This window comes from Ranitomeya variabilis, chromosome 1, assembly GCF_051348905.1.
Source record: "Ranitomeya variabilis isolate aRanVar5 chromosome 1, aRanVar5.hap1, whole genome shotgun sequence".
Taxonomy (NCBI): Eukaryota; Metazoa; Chordata; class Amphibia; order Anura; family Dendrobatidae; genus Ranitomeya; species Ranitomeya variabilis.
Window position 1 is genome coordinate 347,026,964 of NC_135232.1, and position 26,577 is coordinate 347,053,540.

The 26,577-nt window shown below is 45.9% G+C and overlaps 1 protein-coding gene across 1 annotated transcript in view; it reads right to left on the bottom strand.

Annotated features, from left to right (window-relative positions):
* The window catches only part of LOC143795519 (uncharacterized), a 146,615-nt gene extending 120,243 nt beyond the window's left edge, over nt 1-26,372 (bottom strand). The window contains exon 1 of the mRNA XM_077281012.1: nt 26,301-26,372. Coding sequence (XP_077137127.1) covers nt 26,301-26,372 — 72 coding nt within the window. The remainder of the gene's footprint in view (nt 1-26,300) is intronic.
* Nucleotides 26,373-26,577: the final 205 nt, after the last annotated feature.

Sequence of the window (26,577 nt, forward strand, 5' to 3'; positions counted from 1 at the left end):
GAAGTGGCCTCCTTTGCTAAATTCTGATTTCAGTCTGTGTATGTTTTTTCCCTCTCCTCTCACAGTCAATATTTGTGGGGGGCTGCCTTTCCTTTGGAATTTTCTCTGAGGCAAGATAGTTTTCCCTTTTCTATCTTTAGGGGTAATTAGTCCTCCGGCTGTGTCGAGATGTCCAGGGAGCGCTAGGTACATTCCACGGCTACTTCTAGTTGCGGTGTTAGGTTCAAGGTCTGCGGTCAGTATAGGTACCACCTTCTCCAGAGTATGTCTCATGCTGCTCTTAGGCCACCAGATCATAACATAAGACATTTCCTGTACTTCTTGACCAAGTTTGCACACACTGCAGTATGGAATTTGGACCACTTCTACATACAGATCTTTTCCAGATCATTCAATTTTCTGGGCTGTCTATGGGCAACATTGAGTTTCAACTCCCAAAAATTTTCATTGGGTTCAGGTCTGGAGACTGGCTAAGCCACTCAAGGACTTTGAAATGCTTCTTATGGAGCCACTCTTTACAGATGCCCTGGCTGTGTGTATCTGGTCATTGTCATGCTGGAAGTCCCAGACACGACCAATCATCACTGATCTTAAAGAGTGAAGAAGGTTGTTGGCCAAAATCTTACAATACATGACTAGAGATGAGGGAATATGTTCGGGTCACTACTTATTCGTCAAGCTATAGCACTTACCGAATAAGCTGCAGAGGGAACCTGGCTACCTGGATCGCTCCTGCTGATTAGCCTTGTACAGGTCTAAAATTTTGTCCATGGTTTCCTTAGGCAGCTCTTTGGTCTTTGCCATTGTGGAGAGTGTGATTGACTGAGTGTGTGGACAGGTGTCTTTTATTCAGGTAATGAGTTCTAAGAGGACCAATTAATACAGGTATTGAATGCAGAGCTTAAGGGCTTCTTAAGGAAAAACTCTGTGAGAGCCAGAATTCTTGCTGGTTGGTACATGATCAAATACTTATATCATGTAATAAAATGCAATTTAAGTATTTAAATATAATACATTGTGATTTTCTCACTTCTATTTTAAGACTTTGTCTCTCACATTAGAATTGTACCTACTATAAAAATTACAGACCTCTCCATTCTTTGTAGGTGGGAAAACTTGCAAAAATCAGCAGTGTATCAAATACTTATGTTCCCCACCGTATATAGATTTTCATCTAATACATTTCATCTTTTACATTTTAATAGTTACAAAACGGAAAATAGACCAAGGCAAAAGTTTGGGCACCCTGCATAGTTAGTACCTAATTACACCTCCTTTTGAATGTATCACAACTTGTAAAGGCTTTTTGCAGCCTGCCAAGAGGCTTTCAATTCTTGTTTAAGGAATTTTCATCTATTCTTCCTTAGAAAATTCTTCCATTTCCGGGAGATTCTCTGGATGTCTTGCATGCACTGCTATCTTGAGGTCTAGTCACAGATTTTCAATGATGTTCAGATCAGGGGACTGTGAGGGCCATTGTAAAACTTTGACGTGTGTTTAGGGTCATTATTGATTTGCAGAAGCCATCCTCTTTTTAGCTTCGGTTTTTTACAGATGTTGTTATGTTTGCATCAAGAATTTGTTGAAATGTCATTGAATCCATTCTTCCCTATACCCTTGAGATGTTTCCCATGCTATTGGCTGCAAAACAACCCCAAAGCATGATTGATCCACCCCAATGCTTAATGGTTGGGGAGATGTTCTTTTCCTGAAATTCTGTGTCCTTTTTTCTCCACTTATACCTTTGATCATTGTGGCCAAATAGTTCTATTTTAAACTCATCTGTTCACATGACTTGTTACAAAAATGCATCAGGATTGTTTAGATGTTCTTTTGCATACTTCTGACACTGAATTTTATGGTGGGGATGCAAAAGGATTTTTTTTCATGATGACTCTTCCTTGAAGGTCATATTTGTGCAAGTGTCTACGAACAGTAAAACAATGTAGCGCAACTCCAGAGTCTGATAAATCTTTCTTAGGCCATGTGCACACGTTCAGTATTGGAGGTCAGGGGTCACATGCCCAGGTACTGCATCAGCTACCATTGGTCCTCTAGGAAGGTCCTGAAGTTGCTCAGGTACTGTAGCAACTCCCATTGGTCCTCTAGGAAGGTCTTGAAGTTGCTGCAGCTATAAAAGGTTTGCATGGTCGCACGGTCATGCACTAGTATCAACTAAAGCTATGTGCTCTGTGCCAGTGTGGTCTTATGCATGTGGATTCAGCAGTGGCATATCTGAGGGGGCAGCCAGGGCAAGTGCCCCAGGTGCAGCCGGCAGGGGGGCGCTGTCGGGCTGCCTAATTCGGCGGTCAGCAATGTCTCCCCCGGCGGCTGCATTCTGCCGCCCCCCGGATTGAGAGTCGGCTGTTCTCTGTGCCGACTGTCAAGCTGACAGCTGACACAGAGAAGCTGCAGCGCACCAGCTCCCAAAATGTGCGGACATACCACATGTGCAACATGTGCAGCCTGTGCGTCTGCAGCGGGGTCTGGCGGAGATAGAGGGGGCCCCTGCAGGGCGGTTGCGACGTGCAGGGAGAAATCCCTGCACCTCTGCTGCCTACAAGAGAAAATAGCAGCAGAGCTTCAGCGATCTGTCTTCCTGCCCATGCTTCCTCTCACACAGGCAGCGCTGCTGGATGATGTCATCATTCAGCAGCCGGCTGTATCAGAGGAAGGCGATCAGATGCTGCAGCAGAGCGTGTGGAGAGGTGAGAGGTTGTGTGTGTGTGTATATATATATATATATATATATATATAGAGGTGTTGTGTGTGTGTCTGTATAGAGAGGTGAGAGGTGCTGTTTGTGTATATATAGATGTGAGAGGTGCTGTGTGTGTGTTGTGTGTGGGTGCATGCTTAGCGCTGCGGGTGAATGTGCAGAGAGTTAAATGGTTTTGTGTGTGTGTACGGGGAGGAGAGGCGAGGGCAATGATGGGGCTGACAGGGAGAGGGCAATAATTGGGATGAAGGGGGAGGAGGAAATAATGGATGTGGTGGAATGGGCAATGATGGAGGTGGCAATGATGGAGGTGGAATGGGCAATAATGGGGGGTGGGGGGGAGGAAATGATGGAGGTGGAAATTGGAATGGGCAAAGATGGTGTTGGGGAAGAATGCAATGATGGTGGAGGAGAAGGAAATCATAGAGGTGGTGGAAAGGGCAATAATGGGGGAAAGAAATGATGGAGGTGGTAGAATGGAGAAGGATGGTGGTGGTGGAAAGCACACTGATGATATTGGAGGGGGAGACAATGATGGAGGTGGTGGAATGGGCAAGTATGGTAATGGCGGTGGAAAGGACAATGATGATGGTGGTGGAAAGGGCAATGTTGGGGATGGTGGGGGAAGAGAAAATGATGGATGTGGTGAAAAAGGCAAAGGAGGAAATGATGGAAGTGGTGGAATGGGCAATGATGGGAGTGCTGGGGAAGGAGGAAATGATGGAGGTTGTAGAATGGGAAATTATGGGGTGGTGGGGGAGAAAGCAATGATAGTGGTTGTGGAGAAGGCAAAGATGGAGGTGGTGAAGATAGCAATGATGGGGTGGGGTAGAGGAAAATAATGGGCATGTATGAGGAAACCGTACAGGGGAATTGGGGGCATGTATGAGGAAACAGTACTGGGGAATAGGGGGCATGTATGATGAAACAGTACTGGGGAATGGGGGGCATATCTAAGGAAACAGTATGGGAGATGGGTGCAGACAGTATGAGGAGCAAATGGGGGAATATATGTGGACACAGTATGAGTAGCGATGTGAAAAATGTATGTGGACAGAGTACGAGGAGTGAGGGTGATGGTATATGTGTGCAGACACAGTATGGGGAGTCAAGTGAGCAGGCAGCGTAGAAAGTGAGGGGGTAAATATATGAGGAGACAGTATGGTGAACAGGGGGATGTGAGACGAGACAGTATGAGGAGGGAGGGAAATAGTGTGAGGAGACATTATGGGGGGAGAAAAGTGATTGGGCACAGAATAGAAACTGAGTAGTGGGGGCGAAGCATGGAGGGACAGTGTAAGGGCACAGCCAGGAGGGGACAGTATACCAACAAGGGGGAGTGTGATGAGAGAGTACAGGGTGGGGGACACAGTTTGAGAGGATAGTGTGAAGAGGGGGCCGGTATGGAAAGGATAGATCAGTGTGAAGAGCATGTACCATAAGAGGGACAGTGTGGGGGTCATATTTTGTGCAGACAATATAGTGAGGGGCAATTTTTTATTCAGGAGCATTATAATGACACTTCTACCTTTAAGGGAATCGTGTGGAGATTTTCTGCAAAAGAGCGGAGAAGATGGAAGTCTGCAGCGACGAGCTGTGGATGAGAAAACTCATCATGGGGTCTGGACAAGATGAAGAAAAGAAGGAGAATGACTCCAGAGATGACATCATCTATAAGGTACCTGGAAGTAAATTTTATTTGTGATACACACTAACTCATGTTTTTATTTGTTAGGAGCATTAAAGGGGATGTCCAGGTTTGTAATAAGTCTGCAGTCATTCTTTGTGACTGCAGACTTCTGAATTCTCACAGTGCACACTGCACGCTGCCAGGATTCTCTCATGCTAGCGATTTACATACATGTGGTCACGTGCTGACTAGACATGTGTGGCCTCACTCAATGAAAATGAACTGAGCGAGGCCAGGCACGTCTAGTCAGAATGTGGTCAGAAGTATACAAATCACATGCTTGTGCTGACATGACTATCCACCAGCAAGGGAGAATCCTAAAAGTGTGCAGTGCATTAGTTGTGAGAATTCAGAAGCCTGCGGTGACAGGATTTAGCTCTGCAGGTTCCAGTAGTCGTCACATGGACACTTCACTCATATGCGATTTTCATACTTATGGTCCTGTGACAACGAGCTTCTCTTCTGCTTCTCTCAGTTTTTCACTGAATATTGAGAGCATTAGGGAGAGCGGCTCGTCGGTACATGACTAAGTGTGCAAATCGCATATGTCCTTGGGAAGGGGGGGGTGCCAAAATGAATTCTTACCCCAGGTGCCAGAAACCCGAGATACACCTCTGGGATTCAGGGTTCGGCTGTAATAAGCCCTTAGAATACTGGCACCTCTGGTGAGGAGTTTTGTGTGAGTGGATTCAGGGCCCGGCTGAAATTAGCCCCTAGAATACCGGCACCTCCGGTGAGGAGTTATGTGTAAGCTTTGCTGACTGCATGACCACTGTTGACTCTATTTGCTAGCTGTTCCACTGTGAGGTTAACAGGGCACAGCATGCTCTTTTCTCAAGCGTCTCTGTGAAGGAACAGAGTTCAATTATACCGCCATATAGTACCGCCATCTACTAGCAGCCGGTTTCTCTCCTGCACGGTGGACCCCGGGTTGCGAATGCACCCACTATTCAATATATATTTACTCGGTGCATTCCGCCAACCCTAGCATAATACTAGCGCCAGGGTCTGGCTAGTAAATGGTGGACACACAGCAATCCTTGCGGTACATCAAGCAGCTGGAGGGTAGGTTGGCGGCTCTCAAGCACACAACCTCAGCTGTGTATGTAACCACAGTTGCTGTTCAGACTGCTAGCGTGGCTGCAGCAACCTTGTCCACTGCCACCCCTGTTCCGACTCTATCTCGCCTCCTGCTGCCAGAAAAATTTTCTGGTGATAGTAAGTCTTGTAGGGGTTTCGTGAGCCAGTGCTCTACACAGCTCGAGCTTCTGCCCTCATGTTTCCCCACAGAGCGGGCTAAGGTGGGATTTATTGTGTTTCTCCTGTCGGACAGGGCTTTGGAGTGGGCTACGCCACTGTGGGAGTGTGGCAATCATACGGTGCAGAGTGCTTCTTTGTTCCTGAGCACTCTGAAACAGGTCTTTTTAGGACCTCGTGTCACCCATGATATGGCGCTCCAACTGTTGGCATTGACTCAGGGCTCGTCCTTGGTCAGCCATTTTGCCGTTCACTTTCGCACCCTAGCATCTGAGCTGGAGTGGTCGGATAAAGCCCTTATTCCGATATTTTGGAGGGGGCTGGCTGACCACGTGAAGGATGCTCTGGCCACTAGGGAGATTCCCGCCACACTGGAGGAAATAATAGCAGTGTCCACTCGTATTGACCTCCATTTTCACGAGCGGAGGTTAGTGCGAGCCCAGTGTAGGCAGAGGTTTCGGCTGGCTCCTACCTTCGCCAAACTTTTGGAATCTCCAGTCCAGGCCCCTGAGTCACATGAGGCCATGGAAGTGTCAAGAGCGGAATCTAAGTCCCGGACTGCTCGTGCACTCCAGGTTTGTCAAGCTTGCCAGCAGTCAGGACATCTTGCCACCAGATGTTCCCAGCGGTCGAGGAAATGTCAGCATCTAGTGGTAGTTTCTGGAGGTACACTAGACACGGCGACGTTTGCCTCCAAATTGTCCTTTAAGGGGACAATTAGTATTGGCTCATTTACCCACTCGGTAGAGCTCTGCGTAGGTTCTGGGGCAGAGGGCAATTTTATGTCTTCTGCCTTTGCCCAACATCACACAATTCCCCTGGTACTGTTGGCTCAACCAGTAACCGTACGAGTGCTAAATGGGTCGACACTGCCCTCACAGATAACACACCAGACCATCCCTTTTTCTCTGTCCATGTCGCCATCTCATCAGGAAATTATATCTCTGCTCGTCATTCCTGAGTGAATTGATGAGGTCCTGTCAGGGATACCTTGGCTAAGGTACCACTCTCCTCATATTGAGTGGTCCAACAGACAGAATTTTGGGATGGGGTTAATCTTGTGGGGGTAGATGTCAGAGGGAATGTGTTCAGGTTGCTACTACTCAGGTACCCGCAAATATATCCTCTCTCCCCAAGCAATATTGGCCCTATGCGGACGTGTTCTCCAAAAGGGCTGCGGAGACCCTTCCACCTCACCGCCCCTATGTCTGTCCTATTGACACCTTGCCTGATGCTGAACCTCCCCGGGGTCGAGTCTATCCGTTATCTCTCCTGGAGACGGAGGCAATGTCACAGTACATCAAGGAAAATCTGGCAAGAGGATTCATTAGGAAGTCAGTGTCACCTGCAGGGTCTGGGTTCTTCTTCATGCAGAAGAACGGGGAACTACGTCTATGCATAGATTACAGGGGTCTTAATGCCATCACCGTTAAGAATAAGTATCCTCTGCCCCTGATATCTGAGCTCTTTTATAGGCTTCGGGGAGCAAGGGTATTTACTAAACTAGATATGCTGGGTGCTTACAACCTGATTCGCATCCATGAGGGGGACGAATGGAAGACGGCATTTAACACCAGGGATGGGCAATATGAATATCTTGTGATGCCCTTCGGGCTCTGTAATGCCCCAGCCATTTTCCAGGACTTTGTGAACGACATCTTCCGGGATATGCTCTCCACCTCCTTCGTAGTATATCTGCATGATATTCTCATCTACTCTCCAGATATTGACTCCCACCGGAGAGGTGTTTTCAGAGTCTTCGACCTCTTATGGGCAAATTCCCTCTACGCAAAGTTGGAGAAATGTGTGTTTGAGCAGGAGTCCTTACCTTTCCTGGGCTATATCATCTCCGCCCAGGGATTGGCTATGGATCCTGCCAAACTACAGGCTGTGATGGACTGGCAGGAACCCCATTCTCTTAAAGTGGTGCAGCGCTTTATGGGGTTCATTAATTACTATCGCAAGTTCATTCCACACTTCTCAACTTCGGTAGCTCCCTTGGTTGCCCTCACCAAGAAGGGAGCAAATCCCAAATTGTGATCTGAGGAGGTCTCTAAGGCCTTTCACTCCATTAAGTCACACTTCGCTAGCGCTCCCATCCTACATCACCCCGATGTAGATAAGCCATTTATAATGGAGGTGGAAGCCTCATCCGTTGGTGCTGGAGCAGTCCTTTTCCAAAAGGATGCTCAAGGTCGGATGCATCCTTGCTTCTTCTTTCCCAAGACCTTCTCACCAGTGGAGAGGAATTATTCCATTGGGGACAGGGAGTTGCTAGCCATGAAGTTGGCCTTCTCAGAGTGGAGACATCTCTTGAAGGCGGCTCGCTTTCCCTTCCAAGTCTTCACAGACCACAAGACTTTTGGTGTACTTGCAGACAGCCCAGAGGTTTAATTCTCGCCAGGCCAGATGGTCCTTGTTCTTCTTCTCGGTTCCATTTCACCCTCCATTTTCTTTCCAGGGAGAAGTACATTCGTGCCGATGCTCTCTCTTGCTCCGTTGTTTCATATGAGGAGGAGGAAGAGGAGCCTCGGCTTATTGTCCCCACTGAGAGCCTGAGAACTGTGGCCCTGGTTTTGCTAGAGTCTGTGACTCCAGGCAAGACTTTTGTGCCATTCAGTCTGCATCCGGAGGTTTTCTCTTGGGCTCACTTGTCCAGGGTGGGTGGACATTTTGGGTCCAAAAGGACATCTGAGCTGCTGGCGAGGACATACTGGCGGCCACATATGGCTCGTGACGTCGCAGACTATGTTCGGGCGTGTGTCTCCTGCGCCAAGAACAAGTCTCTTTGGCAACAGCCAGCTGAGTTGCTTTACCCCCTGCCGGTGGCGGACAGGCCCTGAGAGATGGTCGGGATGGATTTTGTGGTGGGCTTACCCAAGTCTCGTAGCTGCACCATTATCTGGGTGATCACTGACCATTTTTCCAACATGGTGCACTTGGTGCCTCTTCCACAGCTACCTTCTGCACAGGCTCTGGCAGCGTTGTTCATCAAACATATCTTTCGCCTACAAGGTATGCCAGACAAAATTGTCAGTGACCGGGGTCCCCAGATTGCATCTCGATTCTGGAGAGAGCTTTGTCGTCTACTCAGTGTTGAGTTGAATCTCTCCTGGGTATATCATCCCAAGACGAATGGGTTGGTAGAGAGGGCCAACCAGACTCTGTTCACATATCTACGTCATTTTGTTTCTGCCAGGCAGGATGACTGGGCATCCATGATTCCGTGGGAGGAGTTTGCGCTTAACAATGCCGTAGCCGACTCCACCGGTCAGACTCCATTCCTCCTTAATTACGCCCAGCATCCGTGTGTCCCTGTGTCCATGCCCGTGTCTTCCACTGACTCTAGGGTGGCAGACTGGGCTGTGGAGGCACGGGACATTTGGGACCACACTCAGGATGCCATTCAGGCCTCCAAGGAGAGAATGAGGTCCTCCGCCGATACTCTTCGGCGCCCCGCTCCGACCTTTGCTCCTGGCGACTTAGTGTTTCTCTCCGCCCATAACATCAGGCTGCGTGTTGAGTCCACTAAGTTTGCACCTCGCTACTTGGGTCCCTTCAAGGTCCTCAAACAGGTTAACCCTGTGGTCTACCGTCTGGCCCTTCCTCCACGCCTAGGTATCACTGACACCTTTCATGTGACCCTCTTGAAGCCCATATACATGCCCCGGTTTTGTATGTCATCTGCCGGGACATCGAGTTAGTCTACGGACAATTACGAGGTGAACGCTTTTTGGGGTTGCAAGATGGTACATGGCAAGAAATTTTATTTGGTGGACTGGAAGGGTTATGGCCCAGAGGACAGGTCCTGGGAGCCTGTTGAGAATATTTGAGCTCCGCTGCTCATTGCTGCCTTCGAGCGTAGCGAGGCCCAAGGAGGGGGGCCCTAGGAGGGGGGTAATATTTGAGGTCAAGTTCCTGCCACTGCACAGGGGGAATCTCGAACCATCTCCGCTGCGGTCTCCCATTCTTCTCCAGCCGCAGTGGAGCATGCTCAATCCAGACATCGGTCCCAGCATCTGGCTCAGCCTGATACTGTGCGGATGGTTACTGCTGCCTTTCCATGCTCAGCCGTTGTAGCCAGTACTGGTCAGCGGTGAGCAGACGTCTCTGGGACTAAGTCCTGCTTTTTCCCTTTTGAGATTGCCCAAGGTAAGACCTCTCATTGGAGGTCAGGGGTCAAATGCTCAGGTACTGCAGCAGCTACTATTGGTCCTCTTGGAAGGTCCTCAAGTTGCTCAGGTACTGTAGCAACTCCCATTGGTCCTCTAGGAAGGTCCTGAAGTTGCTGCAGATATAAAAGGTTCGCATGGCCGCACGGCCATGCGCTAGTATCAACTAAAGTTATGTGCTCTGCGCCAGTGTGGTCTTATGCATGTGGATTCAGGGTTCGGCTGTAATAAGCCCTTAGAATACCGGCACCTCCAGTGAGGAGTTTTGTGTGAGTGGATTCAGGGCCCGGCTGAAATAAGCCCCTAGAATACCGGCACCTCCGGTGAGGAGTTGTGTGTAAGCTTTGCTGACTGCATGACCACTGTTGATTCTATTTGCTAGCTGTTCCCCTGTGAGATAAACAGGGCACAGCGTTCTCTTTTCTCAAGCATCTCTGTGAAGCAACAGAGTTCGCTTATACTGCCATATAGTACCACCATCTACCAGCAGCAGGTTTCTCTCCTGCACGGTGGACCCCGCTTTGCGAATGCACCTACTATTCAATATATATTTACTCGGTGCGTTCCGCCAACCCTAACAGTGTGTTGCCATGATTAAGACATTTGTCGAAACGCGTTGGTAACAACTGCATTTAACGCTATTTTGTGCACAGTGTTGCATTAGCTAGTTCGAAATAATTTTTGTGGTGTACCTTATGGGATAATATTTTTAAACATGTATTTATAAATATTGAATTTTTAACAAGATTCCTGTTTTCCCGCTGGAACCCATCTGCTTGAACTGAACTTTAGTCCAAAGTTCGGTTTGGGTACCAGAACTTTACCCAAACTTGAACATGAACCCGAACCCCATTGAAATTTATGTGGAACCGAACTTTGGAGCTGAAAAAACTCTCTACCTCTCTCTTCCTCTCATTATCTCCTTCTCTCTTCCTCTCTCCCTGTCTGTCTCTCCCTCTATCTCCCTCTCTCTCTCCCTCTCCCTCACTCTCACTCTCCTCACTGAATTCCCCTGGAACTCCAAACATTAAAATGGACCTCCGTAAGAAGTCCATAATTGTAGTTCATCATTGGACACTAAGGTACGAAACATGAACTATAATTTCCGGTTACGCTCATCTTCATTTGTGATATTTACAAATCTCTAACAAATGTACAATTTTTATGTATTCATGATTTTTGGCAATCGCAAACTATGAGAATGCGGTCTGAGAGCTTTTTTGAACACTATTGAAGACTGCCTAGTGAGGAAGAAAAACTGTTTAAACACGTAGAACTTCAGTATGAGCACATAGCCATTTAATACATGTATTTACTGCCAGCTATTACATTATTTTAGAGTTGCATACTAAGCATAAATAATGCAAATATAAATTGTGGATTTGCAAGCACAGATTCTGCATTGTAAATCAGTAGGGATGAACAAATCTTTTGAAATTACAAATGCATCAGCTTTGTACAATATTTAAAAAATGTCATTCAAAACAAATTGATTTGCAGCAAATCCAATTGTCCTGAAAACATATGTGTGACAGTCAGAGGTTTCCTTGGACTGTATTGAACACCTTAATGCAAACAACACCTTTATAACCGCACCATATACTGTATGGCTATGGGTAAACTGATGGAAGCTGTTTTTCACTGCAATGTTTTTTTCAGAATGTGTTGAAACCAAAGTAGGAGAAGAAAGGTATTTATCACACACTCAAAACCTAGCAACGGTCACAGATAAATCAACCAAACGCCTTCTGCAACAATAACCACCAACAACCTCCAGTCATGCAGAATAAGCTAGCTCTGACAATGAGTGCTAGCCAGGACCCAGTTTATATAGGAGATGGGAGTGGCTAACTCTCAACTGAGAAGATTAACCCCTGCACTGCTAAAATAAATTTGCACCGTTCAATTTGAAGGTGAAGTGCATCTAATCAGTGCAGGAGTAGAAGAAATAAGACGCTGCAGTCTTCTGGCTTCACTCTATTGCGGAAAACTTTTGACAATGATGGGAGATGGGAGCTGCAAGATTTTATAGGGAAGTGAATGAGATCATGCCTGAAGTCATGTGAGCCTTTCTGGCTTATGTAATCTTCTGCATTACGTAAAAAGTCAGTGGACATTTTGCTTGTGATTTGCTCAAAATAAATGGCAAATTTTTGAATTTCCTAAAATTTGACAAATTCAATTCAATCATATCTACAAATCAGCATTGGTTTAAAGGACATCTTATATACAGTGGAGAAAATAATTATTTGAACCCTTGCTGATTTTGTAAGTTTGCCCACTGACACAGATATGAGCAGTCTACAATTTTAAGGGTAGGTTAATTTTAACATTGAGAGATAGAATACAAAAAAAAAAATACCCAGAAAATCACATTGTATAAATTATATAAATTTATTTGCATTTTGCAGTGAGAAATAAGTATTTGATCCCCTACCAACCATTATACCTTTATAAAAGACTCCTGTCCACAGACTCAATTATTCAGTCAAACTCTAAGCTCTACAACATTGGCAAGACCAAAGAGCTTTATGAGGATGTCAGGGACAAGATCATAGACCTGCACAAAGCTGGAATGGGTTAGAAAACCATGAGTAAGACACTGGGTGAGAAGAAGGCAACTGTTGATGCAATAGTAAGAAAATGAAAGAAATACAAAATGACTGTCAATCTACATCGATCTGGGGCACCATGCAAAATCTCACCTCGTGGGGTATCCTTGATCATGCGGAATGTGAGAGATCAGCCTAAAACTACACAGGGAAAATTGTTAATGATCTCAAGGCAGCTGGGATCACAGTCAGCAAGAAAACCATTGGTAACACATTATGCTGTAAAGGTTTAAAATCCAACAGTGCCCGCAAGGTCCCCTGGCTCAAGAACGCACATGTGCAGCCCCATCTGAAGTTTGCCCATGAACACCTGGATGATTCTGTGAGTGATTGGGAGAAGGTGCTGTGGTCAGATGAGATACAAATTTAGCTCTTTGGCATTAACTCAAGTCGTCGTGTTTGGAGGAAGAGAAATGCTGCCAATGACCCAAAGAACACCGTCCAAACTGTCAAGCATAGAGGTGGAAACATAATGTTTTGGGAGTGTTTCTCTGCTAATGGCACAGGAATACTTCACTGCATCAATGAGAGAATTGATGGAGCCATGTACTGTAAAATCCTGAGTGAAAACCTCCTTCCCTCCACCAGGACATTTAAAAGGGGTTGTGGCTGGGTCTTCCAGCAAAACAATGACACAAAACGTACAGTCAAGGCAACAAAGAGTGGCTCAAAAAGAAGCACATTAAGGTCATGGAGTGGCCTACTCAGTCTCCAGACCTTAATCCCCTAGAAAACTTATGCAGGGAGCTGAAGCCTAGAGTTGCCAAGCAACAGCCTCAAAATCTTAATGATTTAGAGATGATCTGCAAAGAGGAGCTGACCAAAAATTCCTCCTAACATGTGCACAAACCTCGTCATCAACTATAAAAACGTCTGACTGCTGTGCTTGCCAACAAGGGTTTTGCCATCAAGTATTAAGTCTTGTTTGCCAGAGGAATCAAATACTTATTTCTCACTGCAAAATGCAAATATATTTATATAATTTGTACAATGTGATTTTATAGATTTTATTTTTGATAGTCTATCGATCAATGTTAAAATTAACCTACCCTTAAAATTATAGACTGTTCATGTCTTTGTCAGTGGGCAAACTTACAAAATCAGCAAGGGATCAATTAATTATTTCCTTCACTGTATATGGATGTCAAATTGGTCTAAAAAATGTTATGCACACGTAGTGGAAACAAATTGCCCAAAAATAAGTTTCCTCAATCTTTTGCAGACATGCTTTGGAGATTTCATTCTAAAGTTTTTAAAGCAAGCTACAGATTTCAAATAATTTCAACATGGAAGCATCCTCTAGAGGACAATTCAAGGACATCCAGTATATTTGTAAGACTTGTATTGATTTAGGAAGGTTCTTTAATAGAGTGATATTCATTCAGGTGGCATTATGGATTCTCATATTCTTTCTTGTATTTGATGTTTTAATAAAATATTTAGGTTGCATAGACATTGTTACAGGGTAAATCAATGAATAAATAGTGAGAAATCATAATTCAGCACAATACTTCGATATAATTTATTTCCCATTACCGTTCAAACATTACATGTCCAAGTGGATACAACTTCCAGCTCAAAAAATGCTTTCTGCATATGTTTTGTAGTTTAACTATTTTCCTAAAGGGAAGCTACCATCAGAAAATGACCTATTGTTTAATTAGGTTTTTGTGTTCCATGAATTAAAAAAAAAAATAGTCAACTTTTTTTATAATGATTATTATTTTTAAAAAAACAGATAATTTGCCATTTTCACACTGACCGCTGGGACTATTTTAGGCTCATACCTTCTGTCCTTTCAGAAAGAGTATTCAGCACGACTTCTTATCAGAGCCATACTTGCCACTAGGCACCAAAGGGCAGGCAACTTCCTGCCAGGCTTGCAGTACTTGGTAGAGTCAAAGATTGAAATAATTTGACTGCAGAAATTATTAGTGTTTGTGACAGTAAATAGAAATAGAGCACAGTACGGGGCAATGTATAGATGGAGGGACAGTATGGGGGACAGTAGATAGAAGGAGAGATCTAAGGTGCATTTACAGTGGATAAAATCAGCCTTTAAACAGCTACCAAATGGCTAAATGAAGTCATTCAGCAGTTGCTTAGGCTGGTTTCACACTTGCGTTTTTGAACGCATGCGTTTTTAAAAAAAAACGCATGGTGCAAAAACGCATGTAAACACGTTTAAACGCTGCATTTTTTTGACGCATGTGTTAAACGCGTGTGTCAAAAAAACGCAGCGTTTAAACGCGTTTACATGCGTTTTTGCATGCATTTGCGTTTTTTTGAACATTTTTCCAAAAAAAAAAAGATAACCAGACACAACCAATGGGAATAGAGAGGGCGTATATGATTGTCTCTCAATATATAGACCCTAGGGGGACAGAAATTTTCAGAGCTTGCTACTGTTTCCAGTGTCACGATGGATCTTTCTATGGATAACTTTTATTTCAAACTGGAGTTCAGCTTCAAGATTTTCCTTGCCTGTGTTTTTGCTTGGGAGCAAGACCGAAACCACCAAAGATGGAGAAGGAGACAGCGTCGGCGTTTTTGGAGGCACCCCATCATTGAAGTGCGTGAGAGCCGTGGAGCATATCACACGCTCTATGGGGAGCTGAATGCCAACCCGGAGAAATTCCAGGATTATACCAGAATGTCTCAAGATTCTTTCTGGGATTTACTGGCTCGTGTTGAAGGATCCATAAGGCGACAGGACACACGGCTCCGTAGAGCGATTCCACCTGAGGAAAGTCTGTTAGTGACATTACGGTACGTTCAAAAACTAAACCAATGACCGTCAACTTTGTTGTTATGACATGTTTTCTATGTTTGTTTATTTTTTTTTATTTTTTTTTTTAAACACACCATTAAGAGCCGATTTAAAATGTTTTTTTTGTTTCTTTTTCTTCTAGATTTCTTGCCACAGGAGAGAGTTTATCTTCCCTGCACTTCCAATACCGCCTTGGAATCTCAACCCTCTCCGGAATTGTTGTGGACACCTGTCGTGCGTTATGAAATGTACTCCGTGAGGAGTTTATACCCGTACCCACCGTGGACATGTGGCGGGAAATTTCAACTACATTTTTGAACGTGTGTGATTTCCCCAACTGTTTAGGGGTGGTGGATGGAAAGCACATCCGCATTGTCAAACCTGCCAGAACCGGATCTGAGTTTTATAATTATAAAAAATATTTTTCGGTAGTGCTCATGGCATTAGCGGATGCGTAGTGTCGCTTCATCGCCGTGGATATTGGAGGTTTTGGCCGTGGCAATGATTCCCAGACCTTCAAGAGCTCAGATATGGGCCGTCGGGTGTATGGCAACAATTTTAATTTTCCCCCTCCACAGCCTCTCCCCAACACTCAAGGGCCACCGCTGCCATTTGTTATGGTTGGGGATGAGGCCTTCCAGATGTGTGAAAATCTCCTGAAGCCCTATTCTATTAGGGACTTGGACCACACTAGAAGAATATTCAACTACAGACTGACCAGGGCCAGAAGAACCGTAGAGTGCAGCTTTGGCATTCTTGTTGCTAAATGGCGCATTCTTGCAACAGCCATCAATCTAAAAGTGGAAACAGTGGACGAGGTGGTCAAAGCCTGTGTGGTTCTACACAATTATATAATGGCTAAGGAGCGACCCCACATTGAACTTGATGAACCTGTTTCACACCCATTGCCTGATTTTCACCATCACCCGATGCGGTCAACTGCAGCCGTTGGTCTTATGCGGGACCAATTTGCGGCCTATTTTGTGTCCGATATTGGACGTGTGTCATGGCAGGACAATGTTGTGTAAATGTCCTGTTGTATGTTTATGTTTACCAATTATTAAACACTGATACAAATTTTTCTAATTAACCCCTTAACGACCGCCAATACGCCTTTTAACGGCGGCCGCTAAGGGTAATTAACGGCGCTGTGGAAAAAGTGAATAGCGCCCCCCAGAGTCGGATTTTCTCTGGGGTCTCGGTTGCCGAGGGTAGCCGAGACCCCAGAGAACATGATTCGGGGGGTTTTTACCGACCCCCGAGTTGCGATCGCCGGTAATTAACCATTTACCGGCGGTCGCAACACAAAACAAACAAACCGCGATTTGCCATTTAATTTCTCTGTCCTCCGATGTGATCGCACATCGGAGGACAGAGAAATAGTGTCCCCGATGGCCCCCAATAGCCCCCCAATACTCACCTATCTCCCCCGGTGCTCCTCGTGTCTCCCGATGGGCGCCGCCATCTTTTTTCCGGGAAAAAATGGCGGGCGCATGCGCAGTGCGCCCGCCGCCCGGCACCCGGAAGATCTTTGGGGTCTCGGCTGCCGGGGGTAGCCGAGACCCCAAAGAACATGATCGGGGTCGGTTTTTACCGACCCCTGTTTTGCGATCGCCGGTAATTAACTGTTTACCGGCGACCGCAAAAAAAAAAAAAAAAAATAGCGATCTGTAATTCTCTGTCCCTTGATGTGATCGCACATCAGAGGAAAGAGAAATAGGGGGATTTGGGGACCCTATCATACTCACCTGGTGTCCCCGGGTCCTCCTGCGTCTCCTCTTGCCGGCCGGCTTCTTCCTCTGCAAAGAAAATGGCAGGCGCATGCGCAGTGCGCCCGCCATCTGCTGCCATCTGCCGGCCGGCAGGAGAGACGAGTTGGGGCTAAAATTAGGGTTAGGGTTAGAGTTAGGGCTAGGGTTAGGGTTAGGGTTAGGACTAGGGTTAGGGTTAGGGCTAGGGTTAGGGTTTGGGCTAGGGTTAGGGTTAGGGTTAGGGTTAGGGCTAGGGTTAGGGCTAGGGTTAGGGTTAGGGCTAGGGTTAGGGCTAGGGTTAGGGTTAGGGCTAGGGTTGGGGCTAAATTTAGGGTTAGGCTACTTTCACAATAGCCTTTTTTGGTTTCCGTCGCAATGCGTCGTTGGAGAAAAAACGCATCCTGCAAAAGTGCTTGCAGGATGCGTTTTTTTCTCCATTGACTTGCATTAGCGACACATTGCGACAGATTGCCACACGTTGCATCCGTCGTGCGACGGATGCGTCGTGCTTTGGCGGACCGTCGGCACAAAAAACGCTACATGTAACTTTTTTTGTGCGATGTGTCTGCCATTTCCGACCGCGCATGCGCGGCCGGAACTCCGCCCCCGCCTCCCCGCACCTCACAATGGGGCAGCGGATGCATTGAAAAAACAGCATCCTCTGCACCCGTTGTGCGGCGCTTACAACGCTAGCGTCGGTACGTCGGCCCGACACACTGCGATGAGCCGAGTACGACACTAGTGTGAAAGTAGCCTTAGGGTTAGGGTTGGGGCTAAAGTTAGGGCTAGGGTTAGGGTTAAATTTAGGGTTAGGATTGGGGATAAAGTTAGGGTTAGGGCTAGGGTTGGGGCTAAAATTAGGGTTAGGGTTAGGGTTGGGGCTAAAGTTAGGGATAGAGTTGGGATTAGGGTTAGGGTTTGGATTAGGGTTGGTATTAGGGTTACGGTTGGGATTAGGGTTACGTTTGGGATTAGGGTTGGGATTAGGGTTAGGGTTAGGATTAGGGTTAAGGTTAGGGTTGGGATTAGGGTTAGGGGTGTATTGGGATTAGGGTTAGGTTTGAGGTTAGGGTTGAGATTAGGGTTAGGGGTGTGTTGGATTTAGGGTTTTGATTAGGGCTATGGTTAGAGTTGAGATTAGGGCTGTTTTGGGGTTAGGGTTGTGATTATCGTTAGGGTTGTGATTAGGATTATGGATCGGGTTGAGATTAGGGTTAGGGGTGTGTTGGAGTTAGGGTTGGAGTTAGAATTGGGGGGTTTCCACTGTTTAGGTACATCAGGGGGTCTCCAAACACGACAGACAATTTTGCGCAAAAAAAGTCAAATGGTGCTCCCTCCCTTCTGAGCTCTGCCGTGCGCCCAAACAGTGGTTTACACCCACATAGGGGGTACCAGCCTACTCAGGACAAATTGGAGAACAAATATTGGTGTCCAATTTCTCTTGTTACCCTTGTGAAAATAAAAACTTGGGGGCTAAAAAATATTTTTTGTGGAAAAAAAAAATATTTTCTATTTTCACTACTCTGCATTATAAACGTCTGTGAAGCACTTGGGCATTCAAAGTTCTCACCACATATCTAGATAAGTTCCTTGGGGGGTCTAGTTTCCAAAATGGGGTCACTTGTGGGGGGTTTCTACTGTTTAGGTACATCAGTGGCTCTGCAAACGCAACATAACGCCTGCAGACCATTCTATCAAAGCCTGCATTCCAAAATGACGCTCCTTCCCTTCCGAGCTCTGCCGTGCGCCCAAACAGTGGTTTACCCCCACATATTGGGTACCAGCATACTCAAGACAAATTGGACAACAACTTTTGGGGTCCAATTTCTCTTGTTACCCTTGTGAAAATAAAAATTTGGGGGCTAAATATCTTTTTTGTGGGAAAAAAATATATTTTTTATTTTCACTACTCTGCATTATAAACTTCTGTGAAGCACTTGGGCATTCAAAGTTCTCACCACATATCTAGATAAGTTCCTTGGGGGGTCTATTTTCCAAAATGGGGTCACTTGTTGGGGGTTTCTACTGTTTAGGTACATTAGGGGTCTGCAAACGCAACATAACGCCAGCAGACAATTCTATCAAAGTCTGCATTCCAAAACGGCGCTCCTTCCCTTCCGAGCTCAGCCATGCGCCCAAACAGTGGTTTACCCCCACATATGGGGTACCAGCATACTCAGGATAAATTGCACAACAACTTTTGGGGTCCAATTTCTCTTGTTACCCTTGTGAAAATAAAAACTTGCGGGCTAAAAAATCTTTTTTGTAAAAAAAAAAAAATATTTTTTATTTTCACGACTCTGCATTATAAACTTCTGTGATGCACTTGGGCATTCAAAGTTCTCACTACACATCTAGATAAGTTCCATGGGGGGTATAGTTTCCAAAATGGGGTCACTTTTGGGGGGTTTCTACTGTTTAGGCACATCAGGGGCTCTCCAAACGCGACATGGCGTCCGATCTCAATTCCATTCAATTTTGCATTGAAAAGTCAAATGGCGCTCCTTTGCTTCCGAGCTCAGCCATGCGCCCAAACAGTGGTTTACCCCCACATATGGGGTATCGGCGTACTCAGGACAAATTGTACAACAACTTCTGGGGTCCATTTTCTCCTGTTACCCTTGGTAAAATAAAAATTTGGAGGCAAAAAGATCATTTTTGTAGAAAAAATGCGATTTTATTTTCACGGCTCTACGTTATAAACTTCTGTGAAGCACCTGGGGGTTTAAAGTGCTCACCACACATCTAGATAAGTTCCTTAAGGGGTCTAGTTTCCAAAATGGTGTCATTTGTGGGGGGTTTCCACTGTTTAGGCACATCAAGGGCTCTCTAAATGTGACATGGCGTCCGATCTCAATTCCAGCCAATTCTACATTGAAAAAGTAAAACGACACTCCTTCTCTTCCAAGCTCTGCGGTGCGCCCAAACAGTGGTTTACCCCCACATATGGGGTATCAACGTACTCAGGAGAAATTGCACAACAACTTTTGTGGTATAATTTCTCCTGTTACCCTTGTGAAAATAAAAATTTGGGGGCAAAAAGATCATTTTTGTAGAAAAAGTGCGATTTTTTATTTTCACGGCTCTACGTTATAAACTTCTGTGAAGCACTTGGGGGTTCAAAGTGCTCACCACACATCTAGATAAGTTCCTTAAGGGGTCTAGTTTCCAAAATGGTATCACTTGTGGGGGGTTTCCACTGTTTAGGCACATCAGGGGCTCTCCAAACGCGACATGGCATCCGATCTCAATTCCAGCCAATTCTGCATTGAAAAAGTCAAACGGTGCTCCTTCACTTCCAAGCTCTGCGGTGCGCCCAAACAGTGGTTTACCCCCACATATGGGGTATCGACGTACTCAGGAGAAATTGCACAACAACTTTTGTGGTCTAATTTCTCCTGTTACCCTTGTGAAAATAAGAATTTGTGGGCGAAAAAATCATTTTTGTGAAAACAAATGCGATTTTTTATTTTCACGGCTCTACGTTATAAACTTCTGTGAAGCACTTGGGGGTTCAAAGTGCTCACCACACATCTAGATAAGTTCCTTAAGGGGTCTAGTTTCCAAAATGGTGTCATTTGTGGGGGGTTTCCACTGTTTAGGCACATTAGGGGCTCTCCAAACGCGACATGGCGTCCGATCTCAATTCCAGCCAATTCTGCATTGAAACAGTCAAACGGCGCTCCTTCACTTCCAAGCTCTGCGGTGCGCCCAAACAGTGGTTTACCTCCACATATGGGGTATCGGCGTACTCAGGAGAAATTGCACAACAAAATTTGTGGTTAAATTTCTGTTTTTACACTTGTGAAAATTAAAAAAAAATGGTTCTGAAGTAAAATGTTTGCAAAAAAAAGTTAAATGTTCATTTTTTTCTTCCACATTGTTTCAGTTCCTGTGAAGTACGTAAAGGGTTAATAAACTTCTTGAATGTGGTTTTGAGCAGCTTGAGGGGTGCAGTTTTTAGAATGGTGTCACACTTGGTTATTTTCTATCATATAGACCCCTCAAAATGACTTCAAAGGTGATGTGGTCCCTAAAAAAAACATGGTGTTGTAAAAATGAGAAATTGCTGGTCAACTTTTAACCCTTATAACTCCCTAACAAAAAAAAAAAATTGTTTCCAAAATTGTGCTGATGTAAAGTGGACATGTGGGAAATGTTATTTATTAACTATTTTTCGTGACATATCTCTCTGATTTAAGGGCATAAAAATACAAAGTTTGAAAATTGCAAAATTTTAAAATTTTTGGCCATATTTCCATTTTTTTCATAAATAATCGCAAGTAATATCGAAGAAATGTTACCACTTCCTTGAAGTACAATATGTCACGAAAAAACAATCTCAGAATCAGCGGGATCCGATAAAGCGTTCCAGAGTTATAACCTCATAAAGTGACAGTGGTCAGAATTGTAAAAATTGGCTCGGTCATTAAGTACCAAATTGGCTCTGTCACTAAGGGGTTAATAAACTTTTTTGTGTTGACCATGTCTACTATCTTTTTCCTCTCTAAACAAAGGTTGACCAAAGATGGGCAGTAGATATGTATATCATATTTTGTAATCCAAAACCAGGAGTGGGTGACAGTTGATGAGGTAATAATTTTTATTTTTTCATCGTAATTGACCTCTGTTGCACTCCCTATTTTGGTTTTCAAAGAATGATATAAAACACGGGCCCCATACTTATAATAATGGTACAAAATTTTTATTTATTTATTGGTAATCTTGTTGACGTCATTGCGTCAATACTGTCACGGTCTCTATACCCATCAAGTCAAGTGTAAGAAATAATAAATTCATGATAAACTTATACATGATCATGAATTCACAATTTCTTACACCTGGCCAGGTGAGCATAGATATGTAGCAGTTTGACAACCATTGTAACATAATGTGCTATATAGAATATGGTGAATATACAAGGCAGTAATCAACTTAATCGGTCAGGTGTCTATTTTGACATCTGACCGGTTCAGTTGAGTTCTGAACTTGATTTCCACCATTTTCTCTTTGTACAGTGACACTACACTAGGTACAAAAATAAGAGTATGGAAATAAATAATATTTTTTTGGCCAACTCATATCTGTATACTAAAGAAACACATATAGATGTTGTCTTGTATTTTATACTACTGGAGATATGTTTTGGCCAAAAGAATAAGTGTGTGGCGAAGTTTATTGGTGTGTATTGAGAGGGGTGAAAGACAAAATAAACCAAGCATAATTGTTGCAAATAAACTTTTTTTTTTTATTGATGAAACACAAACAAATTTTTTTTTTTTTACCGCGACTAGTGTTGAGCATTCCGATACTGCAAGTATCGGGTATCGGCCGATACTTGCTGTATCGGAATTTCCGATACCGAGATCCGATACTTTTGTGGTATCGGGTATCGGGTATCGCAACAACATTAATGTAATAATGTGTAAAAAAGAGAATTAAAATAAAAAATATCGCTATACTCACCCTCCGACGCAGCCTGGACCTCAGCGAGGGAACCGGCAGCGTTGTTTGTTTAAATTTCGCGCTTTTACTTGGTTACGTGAAGTCCCAGCTTGTGATTGGTCAGGGCGGCCATGTTGCCGGGACGCGGACCAATCACAGCAAGCCGTGACGAAATTACGTCACGGCTTGCTGTGATTGGTCCGCGTCCCGGCAACATGGCCGCCATTAACCAATCACAAGCCGTGACGTCACGGGAGGCTGGACATGCGCGTATTTTGAAAAGCGCGCGTGTCCAGCCTCCAGTGACGTCCCGGCAACATGGCCGCCATTAACCAATCACAAGCCGGGACGTCACGGGAGGCTGGACATGCGCGTATTTTGAAAAGCGCGCGTGTCCAGCCTCCAGTGACGTCCCGGCAACATGGCCGCCATTAACCAATCACAAGCCGGGACGTCACGGGAGGCTGGACATGCGCGTATTTTGAAAAGCGCGCGTGTCCAGCCTCCAGTGACGTCCCGGCAACATGGCCGCCATTAACCAATCACAAGCCAGGACGTCACTGGAGGCTGGACACGCGCGCTTTTTAAAATACGCGCGTGTCCAGCCTCCCGTGACGTCACGGCTTGTGATTGGTTAATGGCGGCCATGTTGCCGGGACGCGGACCAATCACAGCAAGCCGTGACGTAATTTCGTCACGGCTTGCTGTGATTGGTCCGCGTCCCGGCAACATGGCGCCGTGACCAATCATAAGCCGGGACGTCACTGGAGGCTGGACACGCGCGCTTTTCAAAATACGCGCATGTCCAGCCTCCCGTGACGTCACGGCTTGTGATTGGTTAATGGCGGCCATGTTGCCGGGACGCGGACCAATCACAGCAAGCCGTGACGTAATTTCGTCACGGCTTGCTGTGATTGGTCCGCGTCCCGGCAACATGGCCGCCCTGACCAATCACAAGCCGGGACTTCACGTAACCAAGTAAAAGCGCGAATTTTAAACAAACAACGCTGCCGGTTCCCTCGCTGAGGTCCCGGCTGCGTCGGACAGGTGAGTATAGCGATATTTTTTATTTTAATTCTTTATTTTACACATTAATATGGTTCCCAGGGCCTGAAGGAGAGTTTCCTCTCCTTCAGACCCTGGGAACCATCAGGAATACCGTCCGATACTTGAGTCCCATTGACTTGTATTGGTATCGGGTATCGGTATCGGATTGGATCCGATACTTTGCCGGTATCGGCCGATACTTTCCGATACCGATACTTTCAAGTATCGGACGGTATCGCTCAACACTAACCGCGACGGGTTGTACCGCGCCGGCGTGGGGTGGAGTGACGTATCTGGGGGGTGTTCAGAACTGAAGCCTGGCTCACCGTGGAGTAGGCAGAGGTGGCAGGAGAAGGGGCAATAAAACTGTAAGGGTCTGGAAATTCGGGGATGGGGCTTAAAACATGAGGGGCTTGAGACACACTGGAAGGTTGAGACACAACAGACAATAGAGACACATCGGTAGGTGATGGGGGAGGAATATTCAGAGTTTTTTGTTTTTTATGAGTTTTTCCGGTTTGCCTTTGGGTTCTCCTGGTAGGGGGATGTATTCTTGGGCTAGGATGTTGAGTGTTGGCGGGAGACACGTCAGGACCCGGCTCCACAATTACACAGTCCGTCTCCATTGTGGAGCGCTCGGCAACGTCTGAGTCCAACAGCATTGTAGTGAGGGGGAAAGATAAAGCCACGCCTGGGTCCTGGTGCCTCGTTGGGGGGGGGAACATAAAACCCTCCCAGGGTCCTGGTGCCTCGTTGGGGGGGGGAAACAAAGCCCATACCAGTGTCCTGCTGCATTGCTGGTGGGGGGGATCATAAAGCTATGGCAGGGTCCTGCTGCATCATGGGGGGGCCGGTGCGATACGCCATGCCTGGGTCCAGCTGCATGGGGGGGCCATCCTATATGCCTGGCCTGGGTCCTGCTGCATCGGGGGGTGTCCTGCCCGGAAAGCACTGCCTCGGTCCTGCTGCATCGGGGGGGGTCCTGCCCGGAAAGCAATGCCTCGGTCCTGCTGCATCGGGGGGGTCCGGTCCGATATGCCAGGCCTCGGTCCTGCTGCATCAGGGGTGGTCCGGTCCGATATGCCATGGATGGGTCCTGCTGCATCGGGAGGGGGCCGGGCCGATAAGCCACGCCAGGGTCCTGCGTCATCGTGGTGTCAGCGGAGGAGGTCCAAGCCGGAGCAGCGGTTGTCACGGTGGTGGCGGTGGGATGTCCAACAGCACTCGTCATCGTGTTGGCGCTGTAGTGGAGTACACCTGTGGATGGAATAGAGGTGGCCGTGCAGTGGTATGCAGCAGCGGTAGGAATGGTGTTTAATAGTGACAGTGACGGCACAGTAGGATATGCCGCCACATTACGACTCTGACTCTGCTGCATAGCCTGCACAAAAGCAACATTGCAGGCCTGCATCACACTCAGCTGGAGATCAGGGCTAAGGTGTTCCGACATGTCCTGTTGGATTTGATTAAAAAAAATGATGAGCTGGCTTCTTGAGGTCGTCTTTCACTTGATCAACGCTTTTGGCGACATCCTGGATGCGGCAATGTAAGAGATTATGGGACACATCCATTCTGTCACCTAAAGCCTTGATAGCTTCGTGTAAAACCGAGCTCAAGTGCAAAAACTCGGGCATGACGGACCTATCCGAAGCCCTCTGTCGCTGCCGGGATGTGCCCGCAAAAATGGGTGCAGTGAAAGAGGACTGCGAAAGGGGAAGACCTGATGGGCCAGCCCCCTGGTCTCCAGTGAGTGTGGAAGACCCACCTGGTGCTGTGCTGCTGGATGGCTGGGACGGGTCCATGGCTGCCGGCTGATGGACCGCTCCAGAACCTGTTGCGACAGTCGTGCAGTATGTGCTGTGAAAAAAGAAAACAGAAAATTAATACCAAACTATAACAAGACGGTACATCCTGTGGAATTAAAAATGACAGATTATCTCAATGAAATACAACCGGAAGCATGTGAGAAATACTTACGTTCTCATGAGAAGGACCGGTCTTAGTAAGGCCAGCACACGGTGATATTTGTACGGCCGTTGCCTTGCTCCGGAACCACTGGCTGCACGATTCTCATCACGAAGGTCCTTGTTGAAGCGGTCCTTCATGGAACGCCAACGTGTTCTTACTTTGTCCACTGTGAAATAACAATAAAATATAATGGTCAGAAAAAGGACTTTAGGCCGTGCTCTCTTGACTGTGTGTGTGATGACAGAAACTCCAAAAAGTTTCTTTCATCACACACAGTCAAGAGAGCCCGGCCAAGGTCTCTGCTGCTTCACACTGCAGTGCAATACTTACTAAATGCATTACGGACCCGTGGCGGGGCATTCTCCCAGCCATCCCACAACGCTTGGGCCACCTCACTCCACAACCGACGTAGCGTACTGTTGACGGCGTGCTGTGGATCCTGGCTGTCCCACAACGGGACTCGCTCCTGGACCAGGGTGATCAGGAGGTCATTATCGATCCGGTCGTCGTCCCGTTGTGATACCTAAAAGTAAAAGAAAATCATTTAAGTTTGCTCAATCACATTAGGAAAAAAAACAAACAAGAATATGAGAAAGGGCAGGAATATGAAAGACAACTTTAAGAAAAGGATCATACCAGAAAAATTTAAAGAAAATCAAGGGTACAGAAAGGAAGATTCAAGAATATTACAATGAGGACAGTCTGCCTTGTATACATACCCGCTTCCGTCTTCCCACCGGACCTTGACTCCGCTGCTCAGTCCCTCTCTGTCCCTCAGTTGAAGTACTCTATAAAAAAAAAAAAATCAAATTGTCTCATGTGTCGATGTGACAGTCAATACTTACCAAGCTGAAGGACAAAAAACTAACCTCACTGACATGATCCACTTCTGACTGACGTGGCTGGAACTCCTCATCAGATGAATACTCGGTAGAAGACATTCTGATGCATGTTGAAATAAAAAAAAAAAGAAATTAGGACATGTAGATCCAAAAAATTTAAAATAAATGCATTGGCTAGGATATACTCACATTGTTCTGGGTCTTGTCCACCAATGCGTCCGGCCAGGGTCTGGTCTTCTTTTGAGTCTGATGAGAAGTGACCAAAAGCTTCCCCCAACCTTCCTTTTATAACCCTGCTGCTATG